We start from the raw sequence: 16,084 nt of genomic DNA, 5'->3' as shown, positions 1-16,084 counted from the left end.
GTGGGTTGATCACGACTTCACACATATGCCATTTGAACTAACGCGTGTTGCTTTGTACTGTATGTTTCGTATACTCCACTACGACCAATCAAGGTTTCAAGTCTTCAACAGTGGAAAATAAAATCGATACCATAATTCTCGTTGATAAATTTACTCTTAGTGGCAAGGACCGTAGCATTTCAGTTCTCGAAAAAATCGTCTCTCATAACTCAACACGAATCATAGGAATAATTACTGGATTCAGATTCGAGGTTTATCCAGGCTCCTCCGCGCCATATCATCCGTGTAAGCGTGTAAGCCAGGGGCCGGCAACCTTTCGTATGTAGCGTGCCAAAATGTCCAAAAATGTCACAATAATACCTAACTTGCGTGCCAAACATGTTTGATTTTGCCATATTTAGCGTTCCAAGCAAGGATTTCCTACCAACTGCTTGTCTTTTACTTGGCAACGGCAGCGGTTACTTCAGTGATTCTTGAAGTATTGGTCGCGGAGGGTATAAAATTTTGATCGTTACACCTTACTAGACTTGCACGGTGCACTCACCTAGACTAAAGCAGCCAAACGGTTTGATACCATACTGGGTTGCCGTTCTTTGATGATTGTTAATACGGTTGGATCCATTTCTGTAGGCCTACCTTATGCATAATTTTCAGAAATATTTTCTATATAAACATATATATATATCTTGGGGTGGTATATTATAATAAAGAAACCAGAAGCCAGTAAATTTCCAGTAAATTCCTAGATCATTAAAATCAGCCACAAAATACTCTATTTTATGTAGAGCTACGAAATGACCTTGGGTTGCCAACGAGATTTGTCTATTTTAAAAACTTCTGTTTAACGTTTTGACCATTTCGACGACCAGGCATATCAATATCGTAGGTTTTGGCCAACCAGCGACGGTCAATTTTGGCCAAGCTTTAATCGCCGACGAACTTTTTGGCGCCTCACCTCACTTTGCCCAGCCGTAGGTTGGTCGAAACCTAATGTATTCCTTTGTCGCGGGGCGACAGAGGTTGGCCTCGAAATACCTGTGTTTCATATTGTTGTGCACCCGCTCGTTGCACGCGCCTACACTAAGGCATCCCAACGGTATCTGACGGTATTTTCCAGACCAATCAATGTCGGACAAAATCTTATCATGCATTTCAACCAGCTTGTGTAGCGCAAAGGTCAGCGCATTGCAATGATCAATCGTAGTCAGCGCATTTTCATGATAAGTGTAGTAGCGACTTCTCCACGTGTTTCGCTTATTGGAGTACCCAACACAGTGATCTCGGATATCCACATACTAACAACAGTAAATCGCGCGAAGCTCGAAGAAATGTTTGTTGAAAGTAATTCAGCAAATGTCCCCTACTTAATAAAAGGTCTCTCTGGTTCAGTCGTGACCCAAAATTATAGCATTCGCGACCCTTCTTTGGGTCGCAATCCATACCTCAAGAACCCCTGTTTTAATATGTTGTATGCGTTAAATATTTTGGCGTGCCATGAAAAATCATCTGGCATGCCACAAATGGCATGCCACAAATGGCACGCGTGCTGGGGGTTGCCGACCCCTGACTGTAAGCATTGTCTTGAAAATGCAGATAGAGCTGGGCCGTGCTGCAAGTCGGCAGCTACTGAATAAAATTAAAGAAAGTTGGCCTGGTGTAAATGACCATAGTAGTCGACAAACACTATGAACACCACTAACGAGAACAACAGATGCGACAGGGTCATAGTGCCCAGGCATAACGGTAATCTCTGCTGGGTAAAAGCTTCAGTAGCTTCCGGTAATCAATATGAATAGGAATATATTATTCACGACTTTTATTGAGTAATTCGCACTTTTAAAGCGGTTCATGCGCTACAGAGCATACTAATAGCATGAGCTCAGCGATTACAGGAGGTTAAGTGTTGGAATGGTACACGATGTAAGGTCAGACTGTTCCGGATCTTGACATCATCGACTGAAATGTAGCTTTTCTGTTCAATTGATATTGGATAACCACGCGATAGCAACCTACTCGTTGAATGTTCCAATTGGTCAATTAAGGAAGTGCAATGAATCGATGCTACCGATAGTTCGTCAGCATGTTTATGCGAAGCGCATGACACGATCAAAGATCGACGTCGGTTGGTATTTAACAAGTGCAAGCGATGCAGAATATTGGCGAAGTCGAACTTTTCTGACAAGACTGTTCGCTTCGTTGCAGTGCATTGCTAATTAAAGGTCTTGGATTGCGGTTATGATGATAAGGTGCGCCACATAACATCCCGAACTATGTGACTCGACGTCCTGTACTGCAGACGCATGCATAATGACATTGAGCATGACCAATGGTCATTTATCATATTCATCAATATTATAGCAATTAAGAATAGGATTATTTTAAAGTAATGTTGTGCGTTAATGCCCTACAATGTCAATAACGCAGAGTAGCAGTGTTCGGTATGTTCAACCATCTATTCAATATGATTGAAATGAACTAGACGTTGATTGAAGTTTCGTATAAATATGGGGGCTCTTATGTATTCGAAGACGCTCAGTGTATGCGCTCAGTTCACCAGACCATCTGGTATTTATAAATGTGAATACAACTTACTGGATATATTGACGTATATGCGGGTCTTGTGTAGACTGTGCTAGTGTTATGATAAAGGGGTGGAAGCATGTGGGCTTCAAGGGGCGAAGTTACGAAGGCAGGATTACGTCTGTCAATTACGTCCTTGCATCTGATCACATTTGTTTGCATTTCCGATGACTGATACGCCCACCTGTCCTGCGCGAACCTGCATACGTGGATATTAGGATGAACCTAAGCTTCCCAAATGAAATTTCGTACCGTGCGTAGTCTTATGGTATTCCTACGAATCAGTTCAATTCTACAGCTCGTTTTATGCATGCGACATAAGGTTGAAAGTACGATTTGAAGTGGACGCTGACTTATCGCGAGGAATTTTCTGCTCTGCTCTGCGTCAGTCTTCAACAAATCTGTAACGACGCGTGCAAATCGAACTAATCCTCGCACATCTGTTGGTATTGTTGACATCTTCGAATGAATATTTGGTTTCATATTTTGATTCGCCCAATCAATATCTGTCACATTCTAGCATGAATCTGTGAAGCAGTCTGGCATTATTTTTACAGCATAAACAGAGCGGTGACTTATGACATAGAAACACAATACAAATAATTACAACTTAGGCCTTGTTACTCTGGCGTTAAGATGCCGCCACGAAAACTGGCATATTTGTAGCTAGCATGGCTGCTAAACATTGTAGTGCAATGAATGATTAAATTGAAGGATTTCTTCTCGTGGTATATCAAAGCAGAGCTTATAAGTATGTAGGGTAAGGGTCTTCGTAAATGAATTTTTTTCTCAAATTGTACTGGCTACTTGATAAAAATGTTAGGTTACCTAATATAAGTCTACACACCAAATTTGGTTCAATTCCAGCCAGTAGCCGGATTGCTACAGTAGGCTTAAATGAGTTAACCTTACAATTTTATCAAGTAGACAGTGAAATTTGAAAAAAGTCATTTTTGAAGACCCCTAATATAGGGTCGGTTTGGCTGACCTATATCCACATTTATGTATACTTGTAAAGTATTATTTGGTGTGTGTTTATGTTGGTGTTACTGATCATTCGATAAAATTGTTGAGTTGGTAGAAAAAAAAACGGTGCACACTAGATTTTGCGCAATTCCAATTTGTAGAAGCGAAGCTAATATAAAATCTTCAATTTTTGGAAATCTTATTGTGTACCCCATGAAAGTGTTAGGTTATCTAAAACAAATACGATACACAGTCATAATGGGTTTACAATTCCTTAACTACATAATGTTATCAATGTACATACGATGCACAACAAATTTGACTCAAATCCATCTAGTAGAATCGAAATTATTCGAGTACAAAATTTTGGATTTGAAATAATAGTATCTACGGTGGTTAAATGACCATTTTTGTCAAATCCAAAATTTGAAACCAGCATTATTGTTAGCAATTCATCCTCCCCATAATCAGACACATTTTCGCGCCTTGGTTGTTCTGCTTTATGATGCCGAAATCGTATGACCTCATTTCTGTACGCCGTTCTTAATCGCGGTGCAAAAGAGCAACATGTAGCAAGAACCGTATTTATGGTTTAATAAATAATAATACCAAGAACAATATTTAGATACCTATATATCACGCCACAATTAAGCTGTTTCAATAATGGGGATTAATTTTATCATATCATATCGTGTTTTTCCTGTAAATGTAATAGGAGCACGTCGGACGTGCATGCGTGCATACTATTTCATCAATTAGTCGTTACACTCCTAATAAGCGTTCGATAAACGGTTGGTAATTGATTTGCTAGTTTAAGCTACCGTGATGGTGGGGATAATGTTTCGTCAGAATTTTGATTTATGAAGCTGGTAGTCAGTAGAAAGACACGCTCATTGTGTCATCACGTGTCAATATATAAAGCATTTCAACGAGAATGTATTTCATTTCAGTTTTTGATGATGTGTATCGCAGTTAACGAACTATAGGATCTATGTAAGAGTATAATAACACAATTGGGATGCAATCGACTGGGAGGTAGAACGATACGCCGGCACCTAGCCGTAGCAATAATGGGAATAGTGAAGCTAGCGTATTTTCTTCACGCTAGTGTATTTGTGGTTATGTCGACATGGACGGAGCCGACGTCGTACCATAGATACGGCGACGTGACGATCGCAGGGATGTTCCCATTACATCGGACCCTTGTTCGCCCGGACAATTACAGTTTACTCATCGAACCCGTGGTACCGACTTGCACGGATTATCTATTCCGGGGATTTCGATGGATGCAAGCCTTTCTTTTTGCGATTGAAGAAATTAATAACAGGTGGACCTATAATCTGTTTAGAACTAAAATTAAATTTTAGATTGCGCTCTAATTAGCCTGGTATAAACATCTGTTATTATATACTTGTCAAAATCTGCATACCATGATCAGAAATATAGCCAGTACCGAAGTAAGCCTACTTCTACGTTTTTGGAATGCGAGTAGTTATATTTTAGACTAATAAGTAGTTGTGGGATGTGTTTGCGTCGCTTTTATGGGTGTAATCATGATAACGACTAATCGAAATTGCTCATGTCAAGGTAACTCAATTTATTTACGAAGATTGCACCTATATACGTATTGTGATCATCGTTTTGCGTATCTTGGATCTCATATTTGGGGTTCGCTGAATGCTTACAAATTAACGTAAGAGTCCACCAGATCAGTAAACGTTACCTACCACTGTATTCACATGATCAATCACCGATGAAACCTGCCATGTCTGCTGGTCGGTAATACTGTTATCGCGGGAAATTTATTTCACTCCGCCCTACCTGACCGTTGAAATATTTATATTAGGTCCGCCCACCTTAAATACGACATTTTATACGAATACTATGCGTTCTTTTGTGTACGATGTTTATAGATAAGTGTGTCCAAAGATTCTGTAGATACAGCCGTGAAGCGACCCGAAATCAAACATAGACATTTCTCACGAGTTAAACCATTGTCGTGACGTCTAGAGACAAAGTTCGTGTTTCTTCTATAGGCGTGGAAGACGATAATCTTCCCGCTACTTTCCTGTCCCACTACTACACGTGTGAATCTTAATTCTCCTAGATCAGTCTCATTATGATCTGCCTATCTGCGGATGCGCGCAAAGCTACATTACTTTCCTTGTCTGAGTCTGAGTGATTCGATTCTAAATCGAGTATTAGTATTCTGGTCGGGTCGAGCATTTGAGTATGACTTACCATAAAGCTACAACCGTATGAATTATACGGAAAATTCAAATATCTACCTTTTATGTGACCACAAATAATATAATGTCGGTTCCACATCACATTAAAGAACATTTGGGATATTTTCTACCATACCTATTTCATTGTACTTTGTGACAACGCTGTGGGTCGTAGGTTTGCACTACATGTTCCGTATGCTGCGATACTACCAATCAAGGTTTACAGACTTTCACAGCGTAAAATAATATCGAAACTTTAATCCCGTGGATAAATTAATGATTAGTGGCAAGGAACGTTCAAGTTCACTATACTTGAAGACATCGTCTTTCACTACACGCTACCCACTATACCTATTTTAATATTGTTATTGTATTTATAATTTCAATTTCCACGTGATGGATATCTAGTTCTTATTTACAAAGTAATGAAATGCATTTTCAGCTCCACCATTCTCCCCGGCTTGAAACTTGGATGGAAAGTGTACGATTCTTGCGATTCCGCGTATCAATCCGTGTCTCAGGCGTTGGACATTGTGAATTACAACGTGAGCAACACGCGGGGTAAGTGACTTTATCATAAATGACTTTGAACACTTGAGGTATGGTTTATGCCCAGTGTGCATTTGACCTCACTCAATAATTAGAGGGGGTCATAGTATTGAGCATTGCTATTCGAGTAGAGGAGTAGTAGTAACGCCGCTACCTTATACACCTTTTTTCACCAAACTTTTTGAAAGCAAGAGCTATACTTCTTGGGCACTAATTGATGCGATGCGGCTAGCAGTTTGACACGCGCTTCAATAAATTGCCAAAAATACGCAATTCGCTGAATTAACCTTTTTATATTTCCCACAATAAATATATAAGTATATATATAAAACAGGTATTCAACACCCTATATTATATTTTCTCTAAGTGCACATTTTTTGAATCGCGCATTTTCAAATGATCACGTCTAAGACAGTCCAGTGAAATCACAATATCCCATAAGACCTACACGGTTTATTTGACTTTAAATATCGCATGTCGGCTTTCCGGTTGCGCGAACTAGAAGCGTGTGACATCTTTAGCGTCTATCATACGCAGATTGTATTGAGAAAAGACATGCCGTGGGTGACTTTGCATTCGAATTACTTTACCGTTGTCGTCGTCGTACGCATTTCATTGGCAATGCATGTAACGAAATGATTTTATTTCTTTAGTACTAGTAGGTTTTGAGACTGTGTACAGTATTCACTAATATGGATGTATTTTTTGAATACTTCCACTTCTAAATGAACAGTTTTCCGGGGAAACGTCTTTGTCTTGTACGCTTTATATATTTTGAAGATTAACATGCATGGTTTTCGGATATGTTTGCATCACTTGTAAGAGTTACATCAAAGGTTCCCAACCTATTTCGACTTATCGCCCCTTATCAAGCTCGACACACATTTTGCCCCCCCCCTCCTCCCCCAAAGTTTACGGATCAGAAAAATAGGGCATGTATACGGAAAATTTATTCACTAAACTCTGATTGCGGAAGAATTGACAAAGAAAGGTCATTTTCGGAGTAGGTGCTGGGAAAACCGGTTTCCGCTTCTACTTCCCGTTGAGCTGACCTCAATTTGATCATTGTTCGTGCGGAGCCCCGGCTCGTGTCACATGCAGAATAAGCGGCCTTCACGTGAATTTTATGGCCGCGTTGATCGTTATGTATCTCACAGGACGTTCTGACATTTTCGCCCCCTATCGCCCCTATGGTATTTCCTTCCCCTTGATTCTCAAAATCGCCAACTGAGAACGATATCGTCCACGTTGGGAATCACCGAGTTAAACCTTCTGAAGAACTTAGTGAAATAGCCGCCACAGTATAACTACTAGTTAAATTTTCGAATACTCTGCCTATTTGTGGCGTCGTTGGTCATTTTGCGTTAGTCTTGAAGATGCACCTCACTATTTCAAACCCTTGAAGAAATCTACTTTCCGAAACTACTTGGTTGAGAAACATCCATCCTTCCCTTTGTGCCTCCATTTAAAGTACTTTTGGCACGCCGTGAAAACCGCTACTCCTACTTGTAACTTGGTAGAAAGCTACGGCCTCAATTCTACCTGAGTAGCAACGGTGACTACTTTGATCAGCTCATTGACTTTCCAGAACGAGTAAAAGTGCTGGTGGGACCTACAAGCTCTTCAAATTCGATCGCAGTCGCCAACATTTTGGGAGTGTACGATATTCCGCAGATCAGCTACGGCTCAACCACGCGGACGCTGAGCGCAAAGATTTATAAGTATGCACACCAAAACACTGGGTTTTCAGAATACGCAAGTAGAACGAGATTCAATTCTTACGGAAGTCATTAATTTCTGTTTTATCGGAAACGGATAAGTAGTACAAAAGGACTGGGTTTTTAGTTTGAAATAGGACGGAATTCGACCTCTAACACCCACCCTCTGGCTACGCCGTTCTTATAGTATTGATGACTCCGAACTAGCAATGGCTTCAAAAACACAACAGAACAACCGTACCACGATTCACGCTTAACGACGACACGTGTTTTCTATTTGATGAGAAACTGAATTTATTTTAATGCACATCTATAGAAATAGAATTAGAACTACTCCTTTTTCGAAATTCGAACCGGAAAAAAACGGAACTATTATAAAACTTAGGTTAGTTGACTGTCAACTAAATAGATTGGTAGTTTGCACAAGTTTATTACACACGATAATTTTACTGACGAATTAAGTATGACTTATTTAGGCGATGTTAGCCACAATTGAGACCGGTAAAATGCCACAGCTCATATTATGATACTTTTCATACTTGGGATGATAGTAGCGTGATATAACGTCATCCCGAAAACAATTGAACCATACAATTCGGTCGTACACAACTCCCCTAGTCGGAAATTTCAATGTGATCGGCTTTGGTCGAATGACTCTATATACAAAGTTTGTTTTAAGCCGCCCGCGTAGTGCATTGCGTATGAGTAAACACACGCGTGGCCTGAGCACGTCTGTATTAAGGCGACGTTTATTGTCGATTTCCGATTTATTACATGATCTGTAGTTTCCATATATAAGTAGATCCGAATATTGTAGATATGTAGTCTAGATATGTAGATAGAGCGGGTCGCAGGGTCAAGGTTTTCACTGGTCATGCAAACCCGAAATCGATGCCTTGTAAAGTTCATGTTTGAAAACGATGACTCGCAGCTGTAAATAGACCAAAACATAATGAGAACTTCCACTGCTAACTCGCGAAGAGCAGGCAAAATAAGAAACAACGCACTATGTTTTGAAAATCAGTGATATAATGGATTTGGTGTGCTAGAAAATTGAGACGCATAAGGTCCAGATTCAATGCTGAAATGGTCCGCATTAGGACCGAGGCCCCCCGTTGAGCAGCGTTGTTTTATAATGCATTTGAAACATGTCTGCCGTAATTAGTAACATGTCGTATTGTTCTTTATCAGTTCATTTTTGCGAACGATACCAACCGACAGAGACCAAGCGAACGCTATGGTAGGACTTTTGCATTTTTACAATTGGACGTGGGTCGGAGTTATTGGAAGCGATAACGAGTACGGCCGTCAGGGACTCGCCACTTTCAAACAAGTTGCCGACGGAATATGTGTGGAATTTGAGGAGTATGTATCAGAGGTAATTGACCTTAATAATAAGATACATCTGGATAAGTAAATCCCCGCGGTTCGTTAGAGCCACAGTTATAACTACTGGAGTATAGTTCTAAAGCTCAGTGCTTAGCTACCTATTTCATTTCGCGACCCATGCACTTTTAAAGTTTTATTGTGCTACCAGCAATGAGATATCACCAAACGAATGAAAACAAATACGAGAAAAGAATATAGTAAACACATGCAATTTACTATCAATGCGAAACTTGGGCTTGCTTATTCAATATTATCAGATCTAGTTTAAGCTTGATTTTCCTACTTGAAAATATCTAAAATTACCGAATATTGAGGTTCACCTATTTTTGTGCCACCCCCACATGTAAGATCGTCCGTATTCCAATTTTTTTTTATTCCAATAAAACTGCTATGATATCAATTAGAAGATTCCTGACATTCCATAGTAACCAAAATCAGTCCTCTATCACTAATTGAATAGACAAGTGGACAAGACAAGCTGCTTCGTGACTAGGGTTGCATTTAAAACAAACGGTGTTTTAAAACATGATTTAAACAATGTTTTAAACAAAGGCTTAGTTGAAAAAATTGTGTTTATTTAGGTTGTAAAATTACGGTATGCCATAACTGTGTAAATACTTTCCAAAATTAATGTTGTATGAGCCTACGGACTGACGTATATCGATATTGGATGGTTGGAACCCTCAAAATAGTCAATTCAACAGCAATAGTACAGATATTTCGTCAAGGGAGCAATATTTACCCTATATTTTCAATTGTCAATCTCAATCCACTATGACGTTGCAATTGAATATTCGTGACGTCATGGCTTAGATCAAAAACAAAAAAAAACATGTTTTAAACGAGGGCCTTGTTATAAAAATCTTTGTTTTAAATTGATTTTTGTTTTAAATGCAACCCTATTCGTGACCCATCTAAAATAGCTTTGCATCCCACTGTTTGGGAAGCACTGCTCTCGTTAGTTGATGAAAATAGACAGTCCCAAATATCGATTACTTACTTCGGCAGGACCTGTCCAAAAGCAAGCTTACAAATCTAGTGGAGCGGATACGGAATTACAACGCTACCGTGTTTGTTTTGTTCATGAGCGGGACGGAAATCAAGGTTCTGTCCGAAACGCTGAAGGAGAGGAACGTCAACGGCAAGATCTGGGTAGCGAGTGAAGCGTGGGCTACTTCAAGATCCATTCTTGAGTCGGGAGGTAAATATATTCGGTCAGTCATTTGGAACAGGTGGGGTTGGGCACAATGATTCGAGTGCTTGGGTCTGAATTGAGTGTTAATTGTAATGATTTGAGCGGAGTTAATTCATAATTGAATCGCTCAGGTACTCAATTTTGCCTAATCCAGTTATTTGTTATTTATTGGGAAAAGGTGTCGGCGTTTCAGCGTAGAGGCTATTCTTCGTCAGGCACACGTATGTGTTGCTATAGGCTCTAAATGTCCCGTCTAGTAAGCGTTTGATGTTATGATTAATATTGGACATACGAGGTCTGTTGTGGGAATATGCACTGTTTATTCTATTTAATCATTGTAACCGTTTCAGGTCCAAGAATGACACTGTGTACATCACGGAGTAAACAATCAACATGGGGCTATTTGGCTATATGTTTGATGATAGCACGAGCAATAACATTGCTCGATTGGAAAGTAAACACTTTTAGCCCGAAATCCTCCGATTAATGAATGCTGCCTATCACAAAATCCTTGTTATATTGGCCTCGTGTCTAGATGCAATATCCCATTCCGTCATTCCCATAAACGAGTTCGCGATAATGGTCATCCCATTTTGCTTGTAAGGTTTTTCGCTAAAACCACCCAGTGCACCTAAATATCGATTGCAACATTTTATTCACTCAACGTCGGCGGCGGCATCCCTAATACCGTGAAAATAAGATTATGAAATAACTCGCGTAGTAGACGAACATGAATTCAATTACCATCATAATTTCACTCTTCATTTTCTATACACAATTATGCGTACATTCAGGATCCGTTATGCACGGCACTCTTGGTATCGCTACGCGGGGAGGTGCTATGGATGGTTTTCGCACTTTCCTTGAACATGTGGGTATATTAGCGCTATTTCATAGGCGGCCGAACACATAGAGTTAATCGATATGTGTTGGTTTTTCTCATGGGGTCATTACACAACTGAGGATTCTTGAGGTTTTCGTGTTTGTGGTCTCTTGCAGAATTTGACAACTAAAACATTTTCCTCTTTTCCCAAAATAGATTACAAATAGAATTATAGCTACACATTTTTATCTATATTAGACTGTAATAAGAATTACCGAATTCGAAAAATCTTGCAAAATTAACCTAAGTTCAGGTTCAGAAAAAAATACAACAAAAATCGACTTCATTCCATATCAATTGAGAGTTCATACTCATAAACACGAAAATGAAAAATGCCTGTACACCGAGCTTGCCTCGTTTCGCTCTATTCAGTTTGCTGTAGCATTTTCAAGAACACCAGAAATTAGATTACAATCAAAATTATAGCATATAGAAACATTTCACACATTATTTAGTTGTCTCTTGTTCGCTAGGGGACAACAATATAATTGATACGCTTGCTATCGTAATGAGTTTCGTGTTTATTCTTTCTGCAACCAGGTGTCTCCATTTGCGCAACCGCAGAATCCGTTCGTCACCGAGTTCTGGGAGAAATCCTTCAAGTGCGACTGCGCAGAAGAAATATGCCCTGCGCCAGCGCCTAATAATATCAGAGAAGGCAAGTCTAGTTGGAAAACTTGGATTAAAATAAAAATACTTACTGTGGGTAATCCAATAATTATTACTGAAAATCTCGAATAACTTCACTTCTACGAATGGAAATTGAGTCAAACTTGTTTCGCATCTTTTTTGTAGACAAATTCACAATTTTATTAGTTAGCAAAAATGTGGAGGAATATTATTATTTTGATAATAAAAAATAAATCAAATTCTAATAACATTAGTTCTAGTCCGCATCTTACCAACGGTTAATAGCGCAATACTGTACCTCGCTATACGCTGTAATTATATATATTTATACACAATCAAAGGTGTATCGTGTGCTGTAACCAAGTTTCGTGCCTCCGATCGGTCGTTTTAACTTCATTGATTCAGATTCTACTCCTCGTTCATCGTGTTCGGGAAAGGAGCATTTTACGGATATATCTGGAAACGGATATCTGGACTGGACTCCTAGCGAATTGGAAAAGAGTTACACAACTTATTTGGCGGTTCATGCCATCGCCCACGCGTTGGAAGACATCATGAACTGCACTGAGGGGTCGGGATTGCTAAAAGTAAGTTTTGGAATAGGGATAGGAAAGTCGCGAGTTTAATAACAAGTGAAATCTGTGTTGCAGAGTGCAGACAATTGGTTTCGATCATAGATTTTCACTTTCTATAACTTATGATTATAATCAATTAAAATACGAATGCTTACAGGTGAAGCCTTAGACAACAAGATAATTCTAATTGTTGAATTAGACAAATATACAGCGAGATGTCGGTAGTCCATTTTAATTTTATTATAATCTCTAGCTTTCCTGGAAATTCTACAGGAGATCTGAATGGTGCTGGGGTGGGCATTTATTTTTCCCGGGTGGGCAAATTTGAGGCTGAAATACTTTGGCGGGCCGACACAGAAATTTATATTTTCTCCACTTATTAACATCAAATTTAATTTATGGTCTAAAATGCTTGCACGGGCCGGTCGGAATCGCGTCGCCGGCCGCATTAGTACTACGGGCCGCATAAGGTCACGGTCTGGAATAGTGCGAGACGAGCGAAGCTTTGGTGTGCAGACATTTGCCATCCTCGTGCTTGTGAGGATGAAATCTGCTCTGATATCAAGGGAACTTGATTTGCGTTGCGTTTATTTCTAATACGGAATTTCGTGCGATTTTCAAGTTTTTGCGGATTATTAATTTTAAACTAATTTGCAGCCATCACTCTGATTCTAATCTAATTTGGAAAATCTGAATGTTCTTCAGTTGTCAAACTCTACTTACAGGATGGGAAGTGTCCCGACATCGACAACTTGCAACCGTGGCAGCTACTCGCTTACATTAAACAGGTCAAATTCTCGTCGCCCGGAACTGATGAAAATGTAAGTGCCGATGTCCCGAACCCTTATCGAAAGAGTGTTATATTCGACTTTATTCTAATACAACTATAATAATCAATCTCCTATTATTAAACCGCGTTTATTGATTCAGTTCGGATTTGATGCTAATGGCGATCCAAACGCTACCTACAAACTGGTCAGCTGGTTTCCACTGCGCATGGCCAACGGTACATTCAGTGACGACGTCTCGTACCAACACGTTGGGAATTATTCCAAGGTTAGAGGCTACATGTGGTCCATCGACTCGGGCGCCATCTTTTGGAAAGACGAGAACGGAACGCAACTGACTGATCAAGTATGTCTTTTCCGAAGGTCATCAGTTACGACTTGCTTACAAATTTTTGAAGTACCCAAGACGATATTACTGACAACATAGCGTGATGGTGGAGCGTCCGACTTCTTGGCCGGTAGGTCGTGGGTTCGATCCCTGACCAGATCAGACCAAAGACCTGATTAGTAGCACTGGTATCCATGAATTTCCCGCTTGGCGCTCAGCATTAACGGGATAGCGTGGAGGGTGATGCAAGACTTGAAGAGCCTTTCAAGGCTATTTCTGCACCTTACGCGTCCGGCGGCATATGCACATCATGCACTCATGTTTTGCATATGCACAGATCGTGTGTATGTACAGTACATCATGAGTCGGTGTACATGCCACAAAAACATCAAGGATAAAAATACACAATGTCTTATTGCTATGTCCTATTAGTTGCAATAGTTAATGAAGAGCAGATCATTTTAGAATACTCCAAAGCAAAGCTAAGCCTATAGTTTACCTACTATTTGTACTTGCACCAGAGTCGAAATTAAAGACGTTACATATACTTGAGTACGAACGATCACTACTTTGACGAAACGAGAGGCTGTTAACACTTTCATTTGGGTACCTTGGAGTCGGCTTAAGCGCTCTCTTCGTTCCGATGATTCTAAATTTCCTGCCGCTGACGACATATTTTTTGATGTGATACGATTGTTGATATACAATGTTCTTTCCAATTCTCCAGTAGTTGCTGACGAATATCCCTAACGAGTGTCGGCCGAAAATACTCGGGTTCTATTCAATAGGCCTATCAATATCCTATTCAATTGCATATTGAAGTTATGTATCTCCAAGAAGTTCTTCTAACGCAGAAATATTGATGTAATCGTATTCTTATCCCGCAATGCCCCAAATATATTTATGAGCATAACAGTTGGCAGCCACGCGTAATACAATGTTCAGCAGGTCCCCTCATCGATCTGCAGTCCGCCATGTAATCCTGGATTTTACAAAGTCAACCTCGCCAGCGATTGCTGTTTCAAATGCGAGCCTTGTCGCGCTGGGGAATATACGAACGCTAGCAATATGCCCGTATGCTCCAAGTGTGATGAATGGGAAATGGCAAACAGCGAAAGAACTGGTAAGCGGTTAGTGAGTCGGTCGTCCTACACGAGACTGTATGTTTTAATGCATTGGCTTTAACATACATTTACTCTGTTGGCGACCGTACACGGACAACAAATAACACCATAAATGACGCGAAAAATGACTAAAAAAGGGTTAACGCCAACCGAATAACGTGGAATCGGAGATTTTCGGAGTCTGTTGTAAAAATTGTTTTTTTTGATTTGTATTTAGTCAACCAATAATATTTCAAGTGATTTTTAAAATTTCCGTTTTCTCGTCCGAAAGTATTTCTTTTGCGACTTGTAAAAAGTGACCTTTTTTAGACCTCAAAATATGGTAACCCCAAATACACTTTACTATAATACCTTGCGTTTTGGATAGAATAACGATGGTCCTTGCCGCTATAGCAGATTGGCGATATTGCGGTGTCCGAATTTCTATGCATTGCCAATTCCAATCCGCGACGAGGAGCGGAATTAATGGGATATTTGAATATTATTCGTGATCAATGTTAACTTCCGCGATAGCTGTAGTGCGGGGCGGATCGACAAATTATTTGGTCCGACTCCGATCCTGTTCCACAATCCTCTGGTCCGACTCCACTCCGACTCCGAGGCCGGATAATTGAAATGAGCGATATCCGATCCAAAAAACTCCGATAATATTCATGTACGACTAGCTATTTCCAGTTAACAACAAATGCAGTAGTAGGCAATGGGTTCAGGTTATGTTGAAAAAAAAAAGAAACATGGCATTGAAACTCACAGCTTTGTATGGAATATGAAAACTACACAAACACTACGTAAACACTCCCAGGCTGGTATCGAATATAAAAAGACAAGGTAGGCTACATGGTAACAAAAACTCACAGGTTTGTATGGGATATGAAAACTACACTCACAGGCTGGTATCGAATTAAAAATGACAAGGTAGACTATATGCGGTCAACGACTTGCAACGAGATATTGTATCAGAAACTTTTTCTATCATGTCAGTATCAGACAGAACTATAGGGCAGTGACTATGCACGGACATCGAGGGCTGTAACGTGTGCTGCAGGACAGTCGACAACATGTGGCAGCACATGTCAGTCTCTGATGTGTTGTCAGTGCAGATCTTATATTGCTTGCGTCATCTGTTAAAAA

At 39.9% G+C, this 16,084-nt stretch overlaps 1 protein-coding gene across 3 annotated transcripts in view; it reads left to right on the top strand.

The window, feature by feature from the left end:
* Positions 1-16,084, top strand: part of LOC145452897 (extracellular calcium-sensing receptor-like) — a 33,968-nt gene continuing 17,884 nt past the window's right edge. For all 3 annotated transcript variants that reach the window (XM_080331025.1, XM_080331024.1, XM_080331026.1), the window contains exons 1-11: positions 1-4,873; positions 6,217-6,335; positions 7,912-8,044; positions 9,233-9,419; positions 10,439-10,631; positions 11,420-11,496; positions 12,049-12,166; positions 12,544-12,725; positions 13,439-13,534; positions 13,644-13,847; positions 14,778-14,952. In XM_080331025.1, coding sequence (XP_080187151.1) covers positions 4,617-4,873; positions 6,217-6,335; positions 7,912-8,044; positions 9,233-9,419; positions 10,439-10,631; positions 11,420-11,496; positions 12,049-12,166; positions 12,544-12,725; positions 13,439-13,534; positions 13,644-13,847; positions 14,778-14,952 — 1,741 coding nt within the window. In that variant the 5' untranslated portion in view covers positions 1-4,616. The remainder of the gene's footprint in view (positions 4,874-6,216; positions 6,336-7,911; positions 8,045-9,232; positions 9,420-10,438; positions 10,632-11,419; positions 11,497-12,048; positions 12,167-12,543; positions 12,726-13,438; positions 13,535-13,643; positions 13,848-14,777; positions 14,953-16,084) is intronic.

This window comes from Botryllus schlosseri, chromosome 12, assembly GCF_051294905.1.
Source record: "Botryllus schlosseri isolate E-star chromosome 12, Bs_hap1, whole genome shotgun sequence".
Lineage (NCBI taxonomy): Eukaryota > Metazoa > Chordata > Ascidiacea > Stolidobranchia > Styelidae > Botryllus > Botryllus schlosseri.
Note: the sequence above shows the minus strand (reverse complement) of the source record. Positions and strands in the feature narration are given on the sequence as shown.